Source organism: Lissotriton helveticus, chromosome 2_1 (genome assembly GCF_964261635.1).
Source record: "Lissotriton helveticus chromosome 2_1, aLisHel1.1, whole genome shotgun sequence".
Lineage (NCBI taxonomy): Eukaryota > Metazoa > Chordata > Amphibia > Caudata > Salamandridae > Lissotriton > Lissotriton helveticus.
The window spans coordinates 158,400,984-158,422,277 of NC_136059.1; the positions used below are offsets into that span (position 1 = coordinate 158,400,984).

General features: G+C 45.8%; 1 protein-coding gene across 7 annotated transcripts in view; it reads right to left on the reverse strand.

The window, feature by feature from the left end:
- The window catches only part of UNC13B (unc-13 homolog B), a 3,555,093-nt gene that overhangs the window by 1,250,195 nt on the left and 2,283,604 nt on the right, over positions 1-21,294 (reverse strand). For all 7 annotated transcript variants that reach the window (XM_078674667.1, XM_078674666.1, XM_078674664.1 and 4 more), the window contains one exon: positions 2,417-2,580. In XM_078674667.1, the coding sequence (XP_078530793.1) occupies positions 2,417-2,580 (164 nt within the window). The remainder of the gene's footprint in view (positions 1-2,416; positions 2,581-21,294) is intronic.

A 21,294-nucleotide genomic window follows, 5' to 3' on the forward strand; every position in this document is an offset into this window, starting at 1 on the left:
CTGTACAGAATCACTCGTACATGAAAGAAGGCCTGGAAGTGAAAGAGTCATGTCAGATGTGAACAGAAATGTCTGTTCTTGGAGGGATTCGTGCCTTGCAGCGTGCAAGGGAGGGAGCCATCGAGCCTGGGTGAAGGTCAGTACACAAATGCTTAACCATTCTTCGTGTTTGTTCCCGGGAAGGTTAAGCTTTTCTTCGGGGACAACCTTATTTATGAAGGAGCGAGCCGTGATCTAGAGTAGACATCAAAAGCTCCGATAAAGCATGAATCCATAACACGAGGCAATGTTAAAGCAGCACCGTGGGCACAGGATGGCAGGCCACAGAGGGAAGAGTGTGACGGAAGGAGGTGCCACGGGAAGCAGACAATGTTAAACCAGCACCATGGGCACAGGATGGCATCCCACAGAGAGAAGTGTGTGATGGAAGGAGGTGCCACGGGAAGCAGACAATGTTAAAGCAGCACTGTGGGCACAACATGGCAGACCACAGAGGGAAGAGTATGACGGAAGGCAGTGCCACAGGAAGAAGACAATGTTAAAGCAGCACTGTGGGCACAGGATGGCAGGCCACAGAGGGAAGAGTGTGACGGAAGGCAGTGCCACAGCAAGCAGACAATGTTAAACCAGCACCGTGGGCACAGGATGGCAGGCCACAGAGAGAAGTGTGTGATGGAAGGAGGTGACACAGAAAGCAGACAATGTTAAACCAGCACCGTGGGCACAGGATGGCAGGCCAGAGGGTAGTGTGTGATGGAAGGAGGTGCCACGGGAAGCAGACAATGTTAAAGCAGCACTGTGGGCACAGGATGGCAGGCCACAGAGGGAAGAGTGTGACGGAAGGCAGTGCCACAGCAAGCAGGCAATTTTAAACCAGCACCGTGGGCACAGGATGGCAGGCCACAGAGAGAAGTGTGTAATGGAAGGAGGTGACACAGGAAGCAGACAATGTTAAACCAGCACCGTGGGCACAGGATGGCAGGCCAGAGGGAAGTGTGTGATGGAAGGAGGTGCCACGGGAAGCAGACAATGTTAAAGCAGCACTGTGGGCACAGGATGGCAGGCCACAGAGGGAAGAGTGTGACGGAAGGCAGTGCCACAGCAAGCAGACAATTTTAAACCAGCACCGTGGGCACAGGATGGCAGGCCACAGAGAGAAGTGTGTAATGGAAGGAGGTGACACAGGAAGCAGACAATGTTAAACCAGCACCGTGGGTACAAGATGGCAGGCCACAGAGGGAAGTGTGTGATGGAAGGAGGTGACACAGAAAGCAGACAATGTTAAACCAGCACCGTAGGCACAGCATGGCAGGCCACAGAGGGAAGTGTGTAATGGAAGGAGGTGACACAGGAAGCAGACAATGTTAAACCAGCACCGTGGGCACAGGATGGCAGGCCACAGAGGGAAGTGTGTAATGGAAGGAGGTGACACAGGAAGCAGACAATGTTAAACCAGCACCGTGGGTACAGGATGGCATCCCACAGAGAGAAGTGTGTGATGGAAGGAGGTGCCACGGGAAGCAGACAATGTTAAACCAGCACCGTGGGCACAGGATGGCAGGCCACAGAGGGAAGTGTGTGATGGAAGGAGGTGACACAGGAAGCAGACAATGTTAAACCAGCACCGTGGGTACAGGATGGCAGGCCACAGAGGGAAGAGTGTGATGGAAGGAGGTGCCACGGGAAGCAGACAATGTTAAAGCAGCACCGTGGGTACAGGATGGCAGGCCACAGAGGGAAGTGTGTGATGGAAGGAGGTGACACAGGAAGCAGACAATGTTAAACCAGCACCGTGGGTACAGGATGGCAGGCCACAGAGGGAAGAGTGTGATGGAAGGAGGTGCCACGGGAAGCAGACAATGTTAAACCAGCACCGTGGGTACAGGATGGCAGGCCACAGAGGGAAGAGTGTGATGGAAGGAGGTGCCACGGGAAGCAGACACGTCCTCATGTCAGCACATATGCTACACAGGACGACATCGCGCACCAACTATTCTATAGTGTGCAAACACCTTAACCGTGCTGCAGGTAGGCAGGGATGTCACCACCAAGGACTAAAGGTATTGAAAACTGGGTGGGCACGATCCGTCCGTGAGTCTAAACAGAAGGTTCGTAGGGCCCATCTAGATACACAGCCCGCAGCATCCACTGAGGGTGACGGCTGCGACACCGCAAGGGTGAACAAGCAATTCTAAAGCATGGATGGGGTGTTCGTTAATACAGAGCACACAGAGAACCAAGCCTGGTGTGACCTTGTTAAATCCAGGCTAGATGTGATGGGGGAGGCGTGTCTGTGTGTCTATCTTTTTGATTGGATCGCTCCTCGCATCACAACACCACAGACTATGAATGAAACACATTCCTGACGTAGTTGATAAACATATTGTCGACACAATGAATTTTCAAACATACTTACGTCATGGCCTGGTAGATGGACTCGATCCCATAGCGCATCGCGAACTCATCGACGATCTCCTGCGCGGTCTCGTCGAAGTAGACCTTCCAGGCGTCATCGCCTTTGGCCTCAGGGATCCTCACCACACCGCTGCCTTGGATATCAGTCAGATGATGGAAGAGGTTCTGAAACACAAACATGAGAAGGGACAAATATACAATCGGATCACGACACAATTCTACCATGACCTGGAGACGTTCTACTCAGTTTCAAGACAGGAAGTCACTGTCAGGACAAATCAGTGAAGACAACGAATGCAAAAGATGTTGAAAAGTAATGTTTTTCTACCTAGGCATTCCAGTATGGAAAGAAGAGGCGATAGCACCATCAACCCAAAGTTTAAAACACATAAAGCTGCATCTTCTGCGTAGCTCCAGGTCACACCACACGAGAAAAACAAACATACAATGGTTTATCACTTTATCTAGCTCAGAAAGTGTTGGAGTCCTCCTTAAGCCCTCCCGCTGTGGCTCCATTCGGACTTCTCCAGCTACAGGCATATAGAGGCTTGACTCCAACTGACATCGCTTCTCGTTGTGGAAGAATGAAAGTTAGATTCTGTCTGCAACGTTCATAAGCCTGGGCGGTGAAGTCCAATCCATTCACGGAGTTTGCAGAACTTTTCAAACTACGTGCTCCGTGGAGCTTGTGGAGTTCCAAAAAACTCGGTTTCTCATAGCAGAGCTTTTTCCTAGCTCGTGCTCGCCAACAGTAAGTGGGCGAGAGTGGAAAATCCAACGCTAGACCACTTCCCAGCTAGATTTCTCAATGCAGGTGGTCGCAGATGGCCGCTACCGCTCACGTTGAGAAATCTTCCATTCGCATTGAGGAAGCTGCCGCACGAGTAGAACTTCTACTCTAGCAGCAGGAAGAAGCAGCGCCCTCTTGCACTGTGCGAGATGCCATTCACAATGATTTTACAGCGCAGGACAAACACTTTACACTAAAAATAAATGTGAACGGTGCGAGGTAACCCACTCCACTACTCGCTGAACTTTGAGTAGTTTGACAGAGTTTTTTTTTCCACTTTGCGGAGTTCCGTATAGCAGAACTCCACGAACTCTACCCAGGATAAGCAGAACTCTGCCCAGGCTTAACACTTAACCACATTTTCACTATTCTAGTGAATGACTGGTCCGAAAATCCAAAGCATTTATCTTACATACATTACCAGCATAATTCTAGAACACTAAGAAAGATCTATCACCTGATAGAATTTTCCATAAATAAGTCTCCACAATACACATTAGAGACCTATGTCATGGAAGCCTTCTCATAATAACATTGTAATCATTTATACAGCTCACACAAAGAAAAAACAACCAGCTTTTGGAGCTGTGCATCAGCTAAGAAGGATACTAAACTAACTCCAAGAGAATGCAGTTTTTAAGTAACTTCTGAAAAACTGAACTCTATGTGGCACCATAAGATGGATTTCCACATCTTTAATGGCAAAATAGGGATTAGGACATACATATATACACACACACACACAGACACACACACACACATATATATATACACACACACACACATATATATATATATATATACACACACACACACACATATATATATATACTAAATATACTAAAGCTGTGGAGTCACATCTTCTGGCCCCACACAGTGGACCTCAACCACTATGCATACATCCACAGTATATACATATGGTTTGCTCAAAGTTTCTACTGAAAAGCCATTTTTGATTACGAAAAACGTCATGCCATTTCATGGATCTGCATGAAAATGTTTGCAAAGCAAGCTTCATGCAGATCCTTCCAGGAGCGAGGAGAGGAGTTGGAAAGTGGAGTAAAGGGAAGCAATGGGGAGTTAAAAAAAGGAGAATTTCCAGTGTCTAGTCCCATTTGAATCTTTGCTCTCTGCTACAGTAAAAATGCTTAATTGGATTACATAAATCTTCCCATGAAACTAGGACCTTACTCAGAGGAGTTCCTTTGTTTTGTTTGGTGTAAATCCTTAAGTAATTTTTGAGATAAAAGCATTACAAAAATGTGTTTAGGGGCTTCAAAGGGTCGAAAGTTAGAGATATTGGGACAATTACTCTGCTAGCAGATGCAAATGTAATAATAATAAATAAAATAATCTGATTGGACAAGAGAGATTTTCCTCCCTTGTTCATTTGGGATCTAACAATCTCAGACTTGGGTTTGGGGAGTCGAGCTCCCTGGCTTGCCACAAGAGACCCCAGGGTACATCATACCAGTCTCGGTTCTACGAACCGCAGACAACACTGTATGTGGCCAGTTTCATGCCATAGTACTGCAAACCCAGGGCAAGCTTCACTATCAACCCAAGCCTCACTACTTGAGGGTTCACTCTCATGATGTAGGAACTGGTACACAATCAGGGTTCACAAATAAAACAAGCATTTAAAATGCAATAGGTCTCGCATTTATACGAGTTTAAGCTACTGGCATTGTAAATAACAATCCTTTTTATTTATTTGTTTTAAAAACAAAACATAAATTAAAGGCATTGTCATTTACAATGCCAATAGCTCAAACTCAAGCAAATGCGAGACCTATTGCATTGCAAACTAAAGACTGATGTTTGGTCCACTAGAAGGAACTATAAAATTATAAATGATAATACTCTTTCACCTTTTATGAACGATCTTAGGTGTCCTTCTCTGGAGGATCCAAACAGGGCTGCTTCTGATCTTTTTAATGCCCTAACTATTGCTATGGACTCTCTTGCCCCGGCCAAACGGCATTACTCAGCCCGAAAGAGCCCCTTTCAACCTTGGTTTTCTGACCGCCTAAAAACCATGCGTCAGAAATGCCGCCAACAAGAAAGGTCCTGGATTGCTCATCCTGATCCACAGGGGAAAGCCCTGCATAAATACCTTCTTAGAGATTATAAGAAAGCGATAATGGAAGAAAAAAGGCACTATTTCACTAACCTGACTACATCCTTAAAATCTCCTAGAGACCTTTTTAACATTATCGACACTCTCTCGGCACCCAGACCGGCTGACCCTACCATCGAAACTCAGGAACTCTGTAACAGCTTAGCGAGTTTTTTCCATGATAAGATTGCCGATATCTATAGTGTGCTCGAAATTAGAAATCAAGTGCTTAACGCTAAGGCACCAGAATACTCCCTCTCAATCCATGATAGAAATGGAAAGACTGATGTTTCGTTGAAACCTTCACTTACATGTTTTCCCTCTTTATCTATAGAAGACCTCAATTTGTAACTTGATGCCACAAAGTCATGCTCGCCTCTTGACCCCTGCCCGTTAAAAATCTTAAAAACTTGCAGAGGGTCGGTGCTTCCTCCGCTATTGGAAGTTATGAACTTGGCGATCCAAGAGGGTATCTTTCCCTCTCCCTGGAAAACCGCTATTGTTAGGCCTTTGTTTAAAAAACCCTCCTTAGACCCAGGGATTTTGAAGAATTACCGTCCTATTTCTTTACTCCCGGCCCCAGCCAAGATTCTGGAATCTCACATAAATCAACATCTGTCCACTTATATTGAAAATTCCAACATTCTTGATAGCTCCCAGCACGGCTTTCGATCAGCTCACAGCACTGAGTCTGCCCTCACTGTTGTGACAAACAAAATTCGATCTGAGGTTGACAAGGGACATCCTTCGCTGCTTGTGTTATTAGATCTCACAGCAGCGTTTGACACCTTGTCCCCGTCAATACTGATCTCCAGGCTCAAGGATATCGGATTAGGAGGCTCTGCCCTCAGTTTGCTCTCCTCCTTTATTCATCACAGGGAGCAGAGAGTAAAAATGGCCAACTTCCTCTCCGATCCCCAAAAGGTGCAATGTGGGGTTCCCCAGGGCTCTTCATTGAGCCCTTTACTGTTTAACATCTATGTTATGGCTAGCTGTGAAGGGTTTTTTAGACTTTCAGAGGATGTGGGGCGCTCTGCCTAGAGTAAACGTTATAAGGTTATTTAAATACAAGTAAGGGTGCAGTGCGTAAAGAGCGAGCGGAGAAGCCCTTAACCGTTCAATTAGAAAATCAAAAGACTCTCCCAAACCTAAATAAGCAAAGCTCTTGCAACCACAAATTAGTATAATCAAAGACAGAAAATCATCTCAACAAAGTAAATGACAGTTCCGTAATAAACAACAGCAGATCTTTGTGTCTTTTTGTCTTTATCCTTTAGGAAGGTTGTTTATTTGATCCACATTCAGCCGACACGTGTTTCGTCGTGTTAGAGTTGAGTCAACACGACTCTTCAGGGCTAGTGGTGTGACCCACTGGTCAGTAGGTCGGACTTAATGGACACTTTAGCTTCGGGTGGATAGTTCTGTATATGAAGTTAATAAACATCGGAATATAAGCAATGATTCTCCGCTCTGAGTTTAGAGCAATTGGTTTTTCATCTGTGTATACAATCTCCAAACCAAGTATGGTGGATGAACGCAAAGGTATACTGGATACGTGTGTGTACCAAGCTGTACCGGGAGGGGATCCAATTAAAGGTTTCCAGAAAGTAGTTAAGGTTCGATCCCTCTGTGGATTGCGAACAAGGTTGTGGTATCCCCCCTCTGTGTGTTCCCGGTCGCCGTCTTTCGAAACACGGCGACCAGGAACACACAGAGGAGGGATACCACAACCTTGTTCGCAATCCACAGAGGGATCGAACCTTAACTACTTTCTGGAAACCTTTAATTGGATCCCCTCCCGGTACAGCTTGGTACACACACGTATCCAGTATACCTTTGCGTTCATCCACCATACTTGGTTTGGAGATCGTATACACAGATGAAAAACCAATTGCTCTAAACTCAGAGCGGAGAATCATTGCTTATATTCCGATGTTTATTAACTTCATATACTGAACTATCCACCCGAAGCTAAAGTGTCCATTAAGTCCGACCTACTGACCAGTGGGTCACACCACTAGCCCTGAAGAGTCGTGTTGACTCAACTCTAACACGACGAAACACGTGTCGGCTGAATGTGGATCAAATAAACAACCTTCCTAAAGGATAAAGACAAAAAGACACAAAGATCTGCTGTTGTTTATTACGGAACTGTCATTTACTTTGTTGAGATGATTTTCTGTCTTTGATTATACTAATTTGTGGTTGCGAGAGCTTTGCTTATTTAACATCTATGTTACCCCACTTGCACAGGTGGTAAGATCCTTTGGCCTGGACGTGCTGTCATATGCTGATGATACACAGATCTTGGTATCCATCACCCAGCCAATTTGTGAGATCGCCTCCAAGTTCAGAGCTTGCATGGAGGCAGTCTCCAATTGGATGACATGTAATTTCTTAAAACTGAACGGTGAAAAAAACGAAGTTATGGTCTTCGGAGGGAGCCAAGATCTCTGGTCAAAGGACTGGTGGCCTCCATCCCTGGGAGATTGCCCGACTCCCACTCCTATTGCTAAGAACCTTGGAGTACAAATTGATCCCGCCCTTTCCTTCGACCCCCAGGTAAATAGGACAGTGTCTACATGCTGTGGCACCATCAGAATCTTAAAGAAAATTGCCCCTTACCTGTCCTTGGCAGCCCGGAAACAAGCAACAGCTGGCCTAGTACTATCGAGGCTAGATTACTGTAATGCCCTTTATGGTGGCATCAATAAGGGCTCTATCCATCGCCTTCAAATGGTGCAAAATGCTGCAGCCAGATTGGTCCTAAGCCTTCCTAGGAGGACGTCTGCAACAAAGGCCAGAAGGGACCTTCACTGGCTTCCGATTCCATCTAGGATCTCCTTCAAAATTCTTTGTCTGGCCCATGGTGCTATTCATGGCTCAGGATCTGAAAGCATTAGATCTCTTCTGTGTGCCTACACCCCCACTAGAACGCTTTGTTCATCTTCAAAGAATAGGCTGGAAGTCCCTAGGTTTGCTAAGGTTAGATGGGGAGGTAGAGCCTTTTCCATCTTGGCTCCCAAATTGTGGAACTCCCTTCCCCTTGAGCTTACCAGTCAATCCTCCTTGGCAATTTTTAAAAAACTTCTTAAAACCTGGCTTTTTTCTCAAGCATATTAGATTCTTGCTCTCCCAATGGCCTTGGTCTAGTTATCTGGAGTCTGGACTTTCCATGTCTGTTCGTTGTGCGCCTTGATGCCCCTTGGGGCTAAGTTTTGCGCGGTATAAAAACGCCATTCATTCATTCATTCATTCAAATGCTTGTTCAAGGTGAGACCTTCTAGGAGCTGAAGCATCCATCACCAGACAGCAGGAAGCAGAAACCTGAATCAACACATTACTGCATGGACACTAGTGTGTCGACAAGCAAAACAAGACTTACGTGGGGGACAAGAAGTGGTCAAGACACTCTCACGACCAGTATAAGGTACTTTTAGTTGCGGTGTGGATACCAAGTACATATGTAACCCAGTCATGCTAAAAAAAAAAAAGTCTCTTTTCTATATGAATAGTTTTAGATTCGTGTTACCCACCAAAACTCCCCGAGAGGTTGAAATATGATTTGAGATGCATAAACCATACAGGGTGCATAAACCAGTCTAAAGATGGCCCTGACAGTGGGCTTCGAGGATCAGTTGTTAACATGGATACAATCTCATTAACCCCTTTATTACTTGGGTGCCTATGCATTGTTAACCATTTTATGACACATTTAGACGTGAGAAAGACTATGAAAGGGTTTGAATACTCCTAGGAGTTATATACACCCGTACTAATAGTAAAATGTGCCATCACACGGTGTATTCTACAAAATGAGACACAGGGTGATGCTTGAATGTGACTCGTGCTAGTACAACCTCTGACGTCACAACCTTAGAAACCGGACCCTTTTAACTTAGAACTCATATAAATTCCTAACCTTTTTAGCATCTTTCGTGCTAAAGAGAAGTCCCGTGAGTGTGAAAATGTAGACAAGATGCTAAGAAACCGCTGTTTTTCAAGACAAAGACTCCAGGGTCAGCCAGCCCTGGGCAAAATACATGTTTAAGCTCATGAAATCTGCTAAATTAACATTTTATCATGCAGCTTTTTCCAACACAGAGATGACACGTGATATGTCCTACAGTAACATACTATGTGCTGAATAGAAACAGTCATGTTAAAGCCTCAAACTTGTATCTCATTCTTGTTTTCAGAACTTCACAATGCAACATAAAGGTGCTGCGGTTCGCTGGATTGGTCTCGAGAAGCAAACTAGAAGTCATCATTGAGGCGTGGAAATAGAACTGCCACTCAATGAGTTTAAGAGTGTGACAGCACCACCTAGTGTGCATTCAAGGCAATTAGAAATGTTAACAAGCATTGGCCGCGCGGCAGTAAAGCCGCGTGGCAGTGAAAGTGGCAGCAGGGGGAGGGGGCATGGGCATTTTCCTTTCGGGAGCGTGCGACCATATGGCGCCGCGCGCTCCCGAAAGGAAATCGCCAAGATGTGCACACGTTGCATTGCAAGCAATGCAACACGTGCACTTCTTTGCTGAAAAAGCTCTGCCGATGGCATTAGGTCGCCTCCTATGCAACGCATGCGCGTTGCGTAGGATGAGACCTAAAAGGGAAAAAAAAGGATGACCTGGCTAAAGCTAGGCCCCGTGGGCTAAGCCCTATGTGCAGTGAAGAGGCCAAATCCTGGAGTACACACTGCTAGTCCCATTGTCCAAAATTATGTTGAAATTGGTCGGATTTTCCTGTACATTAAAAGAATGTTGGTGGAGTGGGTATGTACACCAGAGTATGGTTCCAATCAATTGAAGAATACGCGTGGATTTTTTTTTCTGTATTCAGGACATCTCACACTAGGTTTGATTCCAAGTGATCTTTATTTCTTAAATCATAATCTTGATTTGCATGCGCAAAGATTCAGTCAACACGTGTGCTGGAATTAGCCCTTTGCTCACGGTCACCCCAAACATTTTGCCTTCTTCCCTCCTGTTTTGCTAAATTTGTTTTTGTTGACCTAAGGACTCTGCACTTTAGCACTGCTGACGAGTGATAAAGTGCTTGTGCTTACTCCCTAAAACATGAGAAAATTGGCTCACATCAGATTGACATATTCAATTTACTTATAAGTCCCAAGTAAATTTGTATACCATATACCCAGAGCTAGTAAGCTAATGTTACTAGTTGGTCTTCTGCACTCATTGTGCCACCCACTCCACTTAAGTAGCTACTTAAATCATGTCTCAGGCCTGCCATTGCAGCCTAAATGCAGTGTTAAACTGCCAGTTCAACTTCGCAAAATAAATATTTTGCCAAACATAAAACTCGCTTTTTAATGCATATAAGTCACCCCAGGGTTAGGTTCTATAAACAGCCACATAGGGCAGAGTGCCATTTATGTAAAATGTTGGACATGTACTTCTAAGTTTTACATGTCCTGGTAGTGAAAACCTCAAGTTTATGTTTCACTACAGTGAGGCCTGCTTCTCCCACTGGATAATAGTGGGTTACCTTATTACATTTATTAAGTGAAAACGGTTGTGTGGGAGCTGGTAGAAATGTAAATTAATTTGAAATCCTCTTTAATGGTAAAGTCGGATTTTAAATCGCAATTCTGCAAATACCACTTTTAGAAAGTTGCCATTTTCTTGCCCTAACCATTTGGTGCCTGCAGTCGGGTTCCTGGGTCACATGACTATAATTAGTTGGCAGTTGGCCATTGTAAATTTATCCCAGACAGCCACACAATAGAGGTACTAGGTGTTGGCAGGATGGACCTTCCTAACAGGATGAGGGAAAGGAGCTGTGCACAGCCCCACTTGCACTTCAAAGACCCTGCCTCAGGTCACACACAAAGAACTTCACACTAGCCTATTGTTACTAAAGACAGACTGGGACCTAGGCTGGGAGGCAAACCATTCCAGACATTTCTGTGGGGGGAAACTCCATATGTTTTTTTCACTTCAAAGCTAGGACCAGCTAAAAATGTAGGAGCCTCGGACCCACTCTTCAGTTCCCTTCTGGACTAGCGGAAGAGACTTAGAGGACTGTGCAGCTTCCTATGGCCCGTTGTGAATTTCAGAGGACTGCCATGCTGCCTTAAACCTGCCTTGTGCCCTCAGAGGACTGCCCTGCTGCCTATGGCCCGTTGTGAATTTCAGAGGACTGCCCTGCTGCCTTAAACCTGTCTTGTGCCCTCAGAGGACTGCTCTGCTGTCTGAGGCCTGCTTTTCTGTTTGAGCCTAAGACTTCAAGAGTGACTCTTAATACTAGTTGGCTGGCCTTCTGATCAGCCTCAGCGACGGAAAAGGCTCCCACCATTTTGAACCAGTCACCGCACCTGGACCCTGCGTGAATGAGTCCTGGCCCTCTAACTGGTCCAGTATTAAAATCCAACTCTTGCAAGTATTTCTAAACAAGACTCCGGGGTGTACCTTCCAGCATTTGTTGCTGCTGTACTTTTTCGTCCACAGAGTCATTTCAACTGAGAATGTGCTCTCTCAACATGATCATACATAATCATACCAGTTGTGTATGACTTGAGTGTATGACTTTCACATTTCTATTGAGAAATATGGATGTGGCTTAATGGACAGAGCTTGGATCTGGAGAAAGAGGTTCAACATCCACTGATACTGGGCAAACCACTCATCTTTCGTGCCTAAAATAAAATTAACCTGAACTTGTGTAATGTAATCTGGTGCTCATGTAAAGCACTCCAATGCTCATGGGCTGTGTTTGTGCTATGTGTGTAGACCTCTTGAAGATCTCTTGAAAATACGGACCACCAGGCGTGGTGGTGAGGAGCCACAGTCGGGGAAATCGCCCTGCCCAGCGAGTTGGAGGTGTCAAGGTCACAACGAATTGTGAACTTGCCTGCCTCTCTCCCCTCAGCAATAGCTTGGGAGAGCACAGTCCGGGCCTCCTCCGGACAATGAGGCAGCACCTGCGCAGCCGTGTCCCACACAGAATGGGAATAACGGCCCAAGAGGAGTGTTGTGTTCACAGACCGCAGCCCTGAAGTAGCAGAAGTAAACACTTTCTTCCCAAACTGAGGTCCAGTTTCTTGGATTCCCTGTCCGGAGGTGCGGAAGGGAATGCACTTGGGGACAAGAAGACTTGGGCAAACAAGCTCTCAGGGGTCGGGTTTGGGAGAGGAATATGGGGTTGCCGGGCGATGGCGTTGGACCACGTTTTTATCCACAGGAGCCCCTGTGTTGGACCTGGACCAGGTGCCCAAAACAAAGTCCGAAAGTGCGTAATTAAAGGGCAGCAGCGGCTCCGTAGAGGAAGACGCTGGACGGAGCACTTCTGTCAGAATGTTAGTCCTGATGGCCACCGTAGGGTACTCGAGGTGGAGCGCCTCGGCTGCTCTAAGTAACACTAAAGAATATGTGCCACCCTCCTCCAAAGCCATGGTGGAAGGAGGCACTGTGCCAGGTTCTGGAGTAAAATCAATGTCACCTGCATCCTCCAAATCCTCTTCCCTGTCCGGGTCTAACATGCACTGGGCTGTGGGATGGTCCTCGGGCTGTGGGATGGTCGTCAGACCCCTCCCAGTCCTCCCCTTCCTCCCCAGCCTGCCGGACAGGCAGAAAAGAGGGAGGCGAATGGAGAAAGGGATAGAAATTCCCCATCGGTATCGGCATCGAACACTGGTCCGGCGCAGTCTCCACCTCCACGTTGGGGTGGAAGCAGGGGACGGCATCGCCATGGAGCCCCGTGGCGGTGCCTTAGTCGTCGATGGAGGACGTACGAGGACACTCGACATCAGCTGAGATCCATACATTGATCCATGGGGGTCTTGCGGCGTCAAACTTATCAGGACCACGTCCCGCTGCCACGCGGGAAGACTGTAACTCTAGCTACCTGGCTGGGATTGTTGTTGGGAAATTTGGATTTTATTGGGGAAACATTTTAATTTTTATTTCTCGCAATTTCCCTGGGCTACTTACTCGACCTCTCGTGCCTGGTTTCAAGCGCCCCGGTCCACCGCAGCCACGAGACTGTATGTTGTGGTGGGCGAATTTGAAACGCACGGCCGGAAACCCACTTTCGGCTGCACACCTATCATCGCCGTCTTGGTTGGCGGTCTAGTAGTTCAGCGCTCCCTGTTACCTATTTAAGTCTGCTATGGTCCGCGAGCGCAGTGGACGCGCGCAGCGGGCGCGCCGAAGGCAAGCTTGTCTGCGCCAGTACGTCGCCTCTCGCTAGAAATGCTGGCCGTGGCGCTTTTAAGGTTTGTATTTTTACCCGGAATGATCTATTGGTTCTAAATCCCATAACTAAACGGTGTATATCCTCCCTTTTTCACCCCCTGACAGGACCTATTAGCTGCCCTTGATGTAATTTCGTGCCTCCTACTCCCCTACCCCTTCCACCACCTTCCACCACAATTACCTCTCAGCGACGACTGAAATTCCTGCAGCTTAATGTAATGTCATTAGTTAAACACCATGCTGAAATTTATGACCTCATTACTGACGAAACTCCGGATATATTTTTTTCTAACAGAGACATGGCTTAACCGCTACCGCGCTACCGCGTTTTCCCGCTGTACGCGGGAATTTCAAAAATGGCTTGATCGTGACCAAGCCAGCTCGTCATCCGCGCACCGCAGGTAACGTTGATGACGAGCTGGCTTTGTCATCAGTATCGAAGGGGTTAATGGGGAAACAATGACTGAACCTAACTTAGCTCTGCCAGCGGAATATTCCGTCTGTTTGCTAAATAGGGAAACTAGGGGTGGCGGCATCGCGATGATTTTTAAATCTTGCTACTCCTGCCTTTTTAGTAAGGAAGTATTGGAGGGCTGTGAATGTGCTCACTTTAGTATTAGTGTGAGCTCTCACCTGACTCTCTCCGGCATCTTAGTGTACAGGCCACCAGGATCGGCCACTGTCTTTATTAATTCTTTTTTGGAACGGGTGGGCTCGCTTGCGGTGGGGACTGCTAATTTTAGTATTTTTGGTCATTTGAATTTGCACCTTGTGCTTACGCAAGACAACATAATTGGAAGTTTATTGGCAGACCGTGTCGCATTCCAATTAATCCAACTGGTCCCTAGTCCCACACAGGTGGGTAGGCATCTGTTAGATCCTATTTTTTCTAACATTGACTCTGCTACAGTGGCGATTCCTACGCCTGTGGGCTGGTCTGACCATTTGCTGATAGAAATATATTTCCCAATATTAGAGAAATTTGGCAAGGCCGCTCCTCGACCTGCTTTTAAACGCCTGTGGCGGAAATTGAGACTTGAGGATTTTCATGCTCTCCTTACTGCTGACCCTCTTGGTCTTTTTAATAATGCTGAGTCATATGTTTTGTGACTGGATCACCCGGGCGTTGCACTCTCTAATTCCGGCGCGCTGGTGTAAGGGTCGCACCCATGAGTCTAGTCCATGGTATAATGATGCCTTGTCCATGCTGAGGAAGGCCTGTAAAAAAACAGAATGTGCATGGAGGAAAGAGTATGACCCTAGAATCAAAGCACAGTACCTGGCCGAAATTAAATCATACCATAGAGCTGTTTGTAAAGCTCGGGCAGCCTACTACACTAACGAGATTAACCTCAGCTCTAACCCTGTTAAATGTATCTTTAAGGTTTTAAAAGATCTCAGAGTCAGGAAAAATTCGGTGCCTGCAATTACTTCGGAACTGCAGTGAGAAGAAGTTGCCTCCTTCTTCGTGGAAAAAGTGCATGCTATATATAGGTCCTTTCCTTCTACGACCTCTTCCTTTGGACCGATCCCTTTAAGTTTAGGCTCGAGCTCTAGTCTCATGGTTATTCCTGAGATTTCTCAAGAGGAGCTGATTAGGTTAAGTACAAAAATGAAATCAGGCTCCCCAACTGACCCTTTAAAGCCCGCTGTTTTCAAAGAGTCTCTTCCGTTGTTTTCAGCCCCTCTCTGTGTGGTTCTGAAAATCTGGATTCGTGTAATCGTTCTGGACTCGAGAATTAAAACTTCGTCGAAACATGACAAATTTGGTATCGAAAGACCGAGAATGACGAGTACATCATGTACATATATTTTCAGCATATTCGAGTGACGATTTCACCTCGAAATCATCATTTGCGTTCTGAACCCTTGGCTTCCATTTATGTGTTGCCCTTTACATAGGCCTTAATCCAGTTGAATTCAATTCCACAAGGACACATACTCCTTAATCGACTTTTCCATGACCTGTGCAAGTTGGAACCATTGCCCCAGGCCGAACTCGTTAGGTCAGTTCCCCTCCCAGCGGCCGAGCAAGATAGCATCTAGGCTCAACAAGCCATAAAACCATTTCAGCGCGCACACCTGCCGTATCTTGCTCACATCTGTCTTTGCTCTTTTGCTTCACTTTATGGTGGGGAGGTGCCTACTTTATTGGGGGTCCACTGATATCTGATGAAATGTTGGGCCTTGCCGGGTGATTTGTTATGGGCAGCACGACGTGAAATATGTACATGCCATCATGACTCTGCTTTTCTTTTGTAAACCAATAACTGTAAATGACATACTACAAATTCGAAGAATGTTTGCCTGAAGCTGAATATTCTGTATAAAGAGAGAAGCCTGACTTTGTAAATTCGAGCAGTCTCCTGAGAATATACTTCCCCGTGTTGTACTTCTAGGACACTTGTTACCTTGGTTGCAGCCAATAAACCAATCTTTGACTTCACCTAGAAGACTCTGAGTTTCTGTGGTCTGGATCAGGAAGAACCCGAGGTCTCTGGGTGTACCCTGACACCGTTGGGTTACCGGTTCTGTGCCGGTTCTTAAAAACCCAGTACCTCAGCTGGCGCCCAACGTTTGGGGCGATTCCAGTGGTACCAGTCAGCCGGAGGATCGTGAGGAGCTTCGTGTGAAAATTCCAGAGGACGACCAACCACCTCATCCACCCCTGCATGTCGACGTGGTCCGAAGGTCTTTGCTGCGAGGTTCCCCGCTTCCCGACGGCTACAAGGACTGCTGCCCTGGCTATCGCCCTGATTTGGACCCTTGAAGTTTGGTAGAGGGAAACACTAAGACGAGTCTTCTGGTGACATCATCGATATTTCAGTTAAGTATAAGTGGAGCGTCTCCCAGTCCTTAGTTGGTCTTAGTCTTGGGTATCCTTTGGGATAATTTGTTGGTACTTGCAAGCACCAAAACCGAAGGACTCGTGTATTCACGAGAAATATCGTAATCGATAATCCTTTGAAGTTTGGAACTAGACTAGAGAGCGAAGATGCCTAGTCTTAGACTTGGAAATTTGTTTTGTCTTAGTTTTAATAATAGGGACTCCCGATTGGAGGACGCGTGTCCGGTTCCTCCAGTTGGAACTCCAACTTACAAGCTATATGTGAAACATGGGGTAGGCCCCATCACCTACAACGAAGTATGGATTAAATACACCAGGAAAGATGGTGTTTTAAAATGGCCCCAATATGGTAGTTTTGATTCCGAAATCTTAGACAACCTTGAAGTTAAACTCTTTAAAAAGAAAGCCCGGCCGGCGATGTTTGACTCTTTCCGCTTATGGCGTAAAGAAGCCAAACAAAAGGAAATCAAATTAGCTAAGAAAAATAAGAGAGAAGAGGGACTCTCAGTAATGCAAGCTGCTATACAGTTTAAAGACAATGAAGAAGAGCAGATGAGTGAGCAGTTGCACAGGCAACGTAAAATGGCAGTAGACAAATGCTATCCAGTTTTGCCGTCTCTTCAGCAAGAGGCAGCAAAAGAGCGTGAAAAAGACCCATTAATGTCGCATTTACTAAATTCGCCACCCCCTATGCGCAAAATGCCACGGCACCCCCGCAACCTTTAGTTGCGCAAACTACGCCTCCTGTTCTTCCACAGCACCCTCCAGCTGTTCTCCAGCTGACTCCTGTCTCTATGGTGCAGCCTGCTCCAGGCCCACCAACCACACTTGCTTCACCTGTGTTTTCTACGATTTCGCCTAATGTACCTTTTACTTCTCCTAATGCTCCCTCTACGATTTTGCCTAGTGCTCCTTCTATTTCCCCTGATACCTCTTCTGCTATCTCTGCCCCTGCCTTATCTCACCCCGTTTTTCCACCTGTTCTTCCTTTAGTTTCACCTTCCATTCGGCAGAAAATGGCCAGCACTGTTACTAACCTTCTTTTACCTCTTTTCGGGTCACCTACTACGACCCCTAACATGGGACAAAGACAGTTGCAAAGTCGACTGCCTGACTATCAAGAGAGAGACTCATTGAATCGTTTAGCACGGAAATGGGTTATGGACACCGCGAAGTATGATGTAGAGTCTGTCATGGAAGTCTTCCATCAATGGGAAGCAGCGACACAGAGATATGTTTTCGAACAGATGTGTGTTTTTCTTTGCGAGGATTTAGAAGACAATGATCTGGAATGCATCCCGCAAGAGATGTGTCGTGTACGGTTTAAGTTCGGAGAGGGTATGATTGTAGGTCCAGATGTAGAGTTGAAATGTTGTTATCATATCGGAGTCAGGGAAGCAGTTCTGGGTCACAATCTAGTACATCTAGTAGGAAAAAGGCGCGACAATACCCTATGAGAGAAGTTCCCCCACAATGGAGAGAGGGTGACACGACTGCTGTCCCACCTATTCTGCCGCATTTTCAGCATGTATGGGTACATGTCCCATGGAAGCGAGCTGAAGTTTTAGCACTTAAACAAACATTACCTGATCCGCGTAAAAATCCTGCAGGGTATTACAAAGAGTTGTCGCAAACTGCTGGGTCATGTATAATGAATTTAGCCGATATCGATATGCTATTTGGGAATGTTGTTCCACAGCCTTTATGGGGTAAAATTCGTCATATAGATCATGATCAGGAATTAGGTGACTCATGGGCTAATATTACTGCTGCAGACGCCCGACAAGTTGGTGGTGCTAAGCCTGAGCCTTTGATAGCAGAACTCCCTGGTAAAATAGTGGATTACATGAAAACAATAATGCCTGCAATACGTGTAAATTGGGATAAATTGTCTACATGCAAGCAAAAGAAAGAAGAAACTGTTTCAGATTTCTTCACCAGGTTCGAAGAAACATTTGTCGACCACAGCGGTCAAGATATGACCGCAGAAGGTGGTCAGAGATTGTTTGTCGATAAATTCGTGCACAATCTGCTTCCAGAATTGTGTAAAAAGTTAAAAGATTCAGAAAGTTCTTGGGCTGTTTCGTCTTCAGCACAGATATTGGCTACTGCACAATATTACGAAAATAGAGACAAGGGCGAGAAAGATAGAGTAGAAAAGAAAACTAAGGAACTAAAAATGAAGGTTTTGCTACAGCAAGCCTATCCGCCACGTGGTGGTGGTAATCAAAATAATGGTAGCCAGAATCACTACCAGAGTAATTTCCAGCAGCCTCAACAATATCAGAGGAACTCGCAAAGAGTCGAGTACACTCAGCCACGTGTCCCTGTAGGCCCCAACCAGTGTTCATATTGCAAAGAAGAGGGTCATTTTAAGTATAATTGTCCTATTCTATTACAGCGTACAAATGGTGCTCCTGGTGTAAGAGGTCGTGGTATTCAGCAAGCGCCTAGAGGTAGAGGACGTGGAAACGTCCCCCAAAACGCACGTCCCCTTCCACCACAAAATTCTATGAATAGGTTCGATCAACAGAACAATGCATCTGATAGGACAGCTCAATACTATGTTGATGATTACTATACAGAAGATGAGTATTTGGAGGGTAATCATTGCTAGGACAGCCATAGACAAAGAGAGGGAGTTGTTTCAGTTCCAGTAGATCAGAGTGGACCATACGTTGAGGTGATTACATCAGGTGTGTCAGAACCTTTTCTGTTGGATACTGGTGCTACAAAGAGTTCTATTATGCACTCCAAACTCCCTGGCGCACCTTTGTCTGGCGAAATGAACGTTTCTGTAGGTTTTTCTGGCGCCCCAGTTAGAAATCCGATTTCTGACCCTTTATCTCTTTCTGTTGGTCCTTGTGAATTCGAAGCACCCCTCATTCTGACAACAGGTTGTCGTGAAAACTTGCTAGGATTGGATTTGTTAAAGAGATTATATGCAACTTTGTACTGTTCTCCTTCAGGAGTACAACTTACTTTAGGTAAGAAAGTGGTTTCTCCCATGTATTTGTCGAGGGATAAAATTCCTGCAGAATTGTCACTTCTTCCAGATATTCTTTGGGCTACTGGTCCAAATGATGTGGGTCTTTTAGAAATTCCACCATATGTTGTAACATTGAAAGCCAACGTTAAAATGCCACGAATTCCCCAATACAAAATCTCGAGTGAAGGTGAAAAAGCTTTACTAGCTATCGTTTACGAATTGATTAAAAAAGATGTGATTGAAGAAACACGAGGAAATGTTTGCAATAGTCCTGTTCTGCCTGTTTTAAAACGGACTGACCCTTCTAAGCCACCTGTGTACAGATTCGTGATTGACCTTAGAGAGGTGAATAAAATAGTTGTACCACAATAAGAAAATTTGTAAAAAGGCCACGTTGTCATTATTGCGTCATCTGTGTGAGTTACATCACAAGGTGTCACTTTCCAAACTGCAATATTGCCGACAAGAAGTGACCTACTTAGGTCACCTCTTATCGAAGGAGGGAAGGAAACTGACCCCAGAAAGAATTCAGGCAATAGCGAAATTGAATGTGCCAAGAACACAGAGAGAAGTGCGTGCTTTCTTGGGCATTACATCGTACTGTAGACAGTGGATTCCAAATTTTTCGTTATTGGCCAAACCCTTGGTGGCATTAACGTGTAAAAATACACCCAATCCCATTCCTTGGTCTGAAGAGTGTCAGAAAAGTGTTCTCGAATTGCGCACAGCATTATGTTCGGCTCCTGTGTTAGGTACCCCCAACTACAGTAAGCCTTTCACATTGAACGTCCACGAGAAGGAGGGCTGTGCATTGTCTGTGTTGACTCAGTTATTTGGAGGTAGGCAGCGCCCATGCGCCTATTTTTCGTCGACCTTGGATTTGGTAGCTAAAGCATTGCCAAGTTGTTTAAGAGCCACAGCAGCAGCAGCTGTTTCTATTCGACAGTCTGCTGGTCTAGTAATGAATAAAACACTGATCGTGATGGTCCCACATGCAGTAGACACGTTGTTAAATAGAACTAAGACACAGCACTTAACTAGTGCTCGGTTGTCAAGCTACGAATTAACGCTGTTAGCGAGTCATGTGCACATAAAAAGGTGCAGTACCTTAATCTAGCTACGTTGTTGCCAATTGCAGAGGAATCAGATGCTTTAGAACAGCACGATTGTTTTCTCACAACAGAGGAAGAGACAAAAGGGAGAGTAGATTTATTTGACACTCCTCTTGCTGAATGTGATGGTACATTATGGGTGGATGGTTCATGCTTCAAGCTCCCAAATGGTAACGTGACTGCAGCATATGCTGTCACGACTTTGCACACAGTTGTTGAAACTGCACGAGTGCCACATGGTTCAGCTCAAGCTGCAGAATTAGTTGCACTCACGAGAGCATGTGTATTGTCTAAAGGAATGAGAGTGACTGTCTACACTGATAGTCAGTATGCGTTTGGAGTGGCTCACAGTTTTGGACGATTGTGGAGAGAACGTGGGTTCCTGACTTCGCATGGAGCTAAGATTCAGCATGGTCAGTTGGTGAATGAGCTTCTTGAATCACTGACCTTGCCTCTGCAAATGACGATTGTGAAATGTAGTGCTCACAAGAAGGTGACTGATGATGTTGGTCGTGGGAATGCATTTGCTGATGAGATCGCTAAAGAAACGGCAAAGAATGTGATGAGCCGAATGTATGTTGCAGGCCCTGAAAGATGGACTGGTGATGTTGGAATATGTGAGGACACGATAGAGAGTGTGAAGTCCATCCAAGCTGAGGCCACAGAGAAAGAGTTGAGCACGTGGAGAGAGTGTACAGGTAGAATGGATGCAAATGGTTGTTGGATTGAATTGACAGAGCATCAGAGATGGTTGTTACCCGATGCATATGTGCGTGCAGTGGTTACAATGGCTCATGGAATGGCT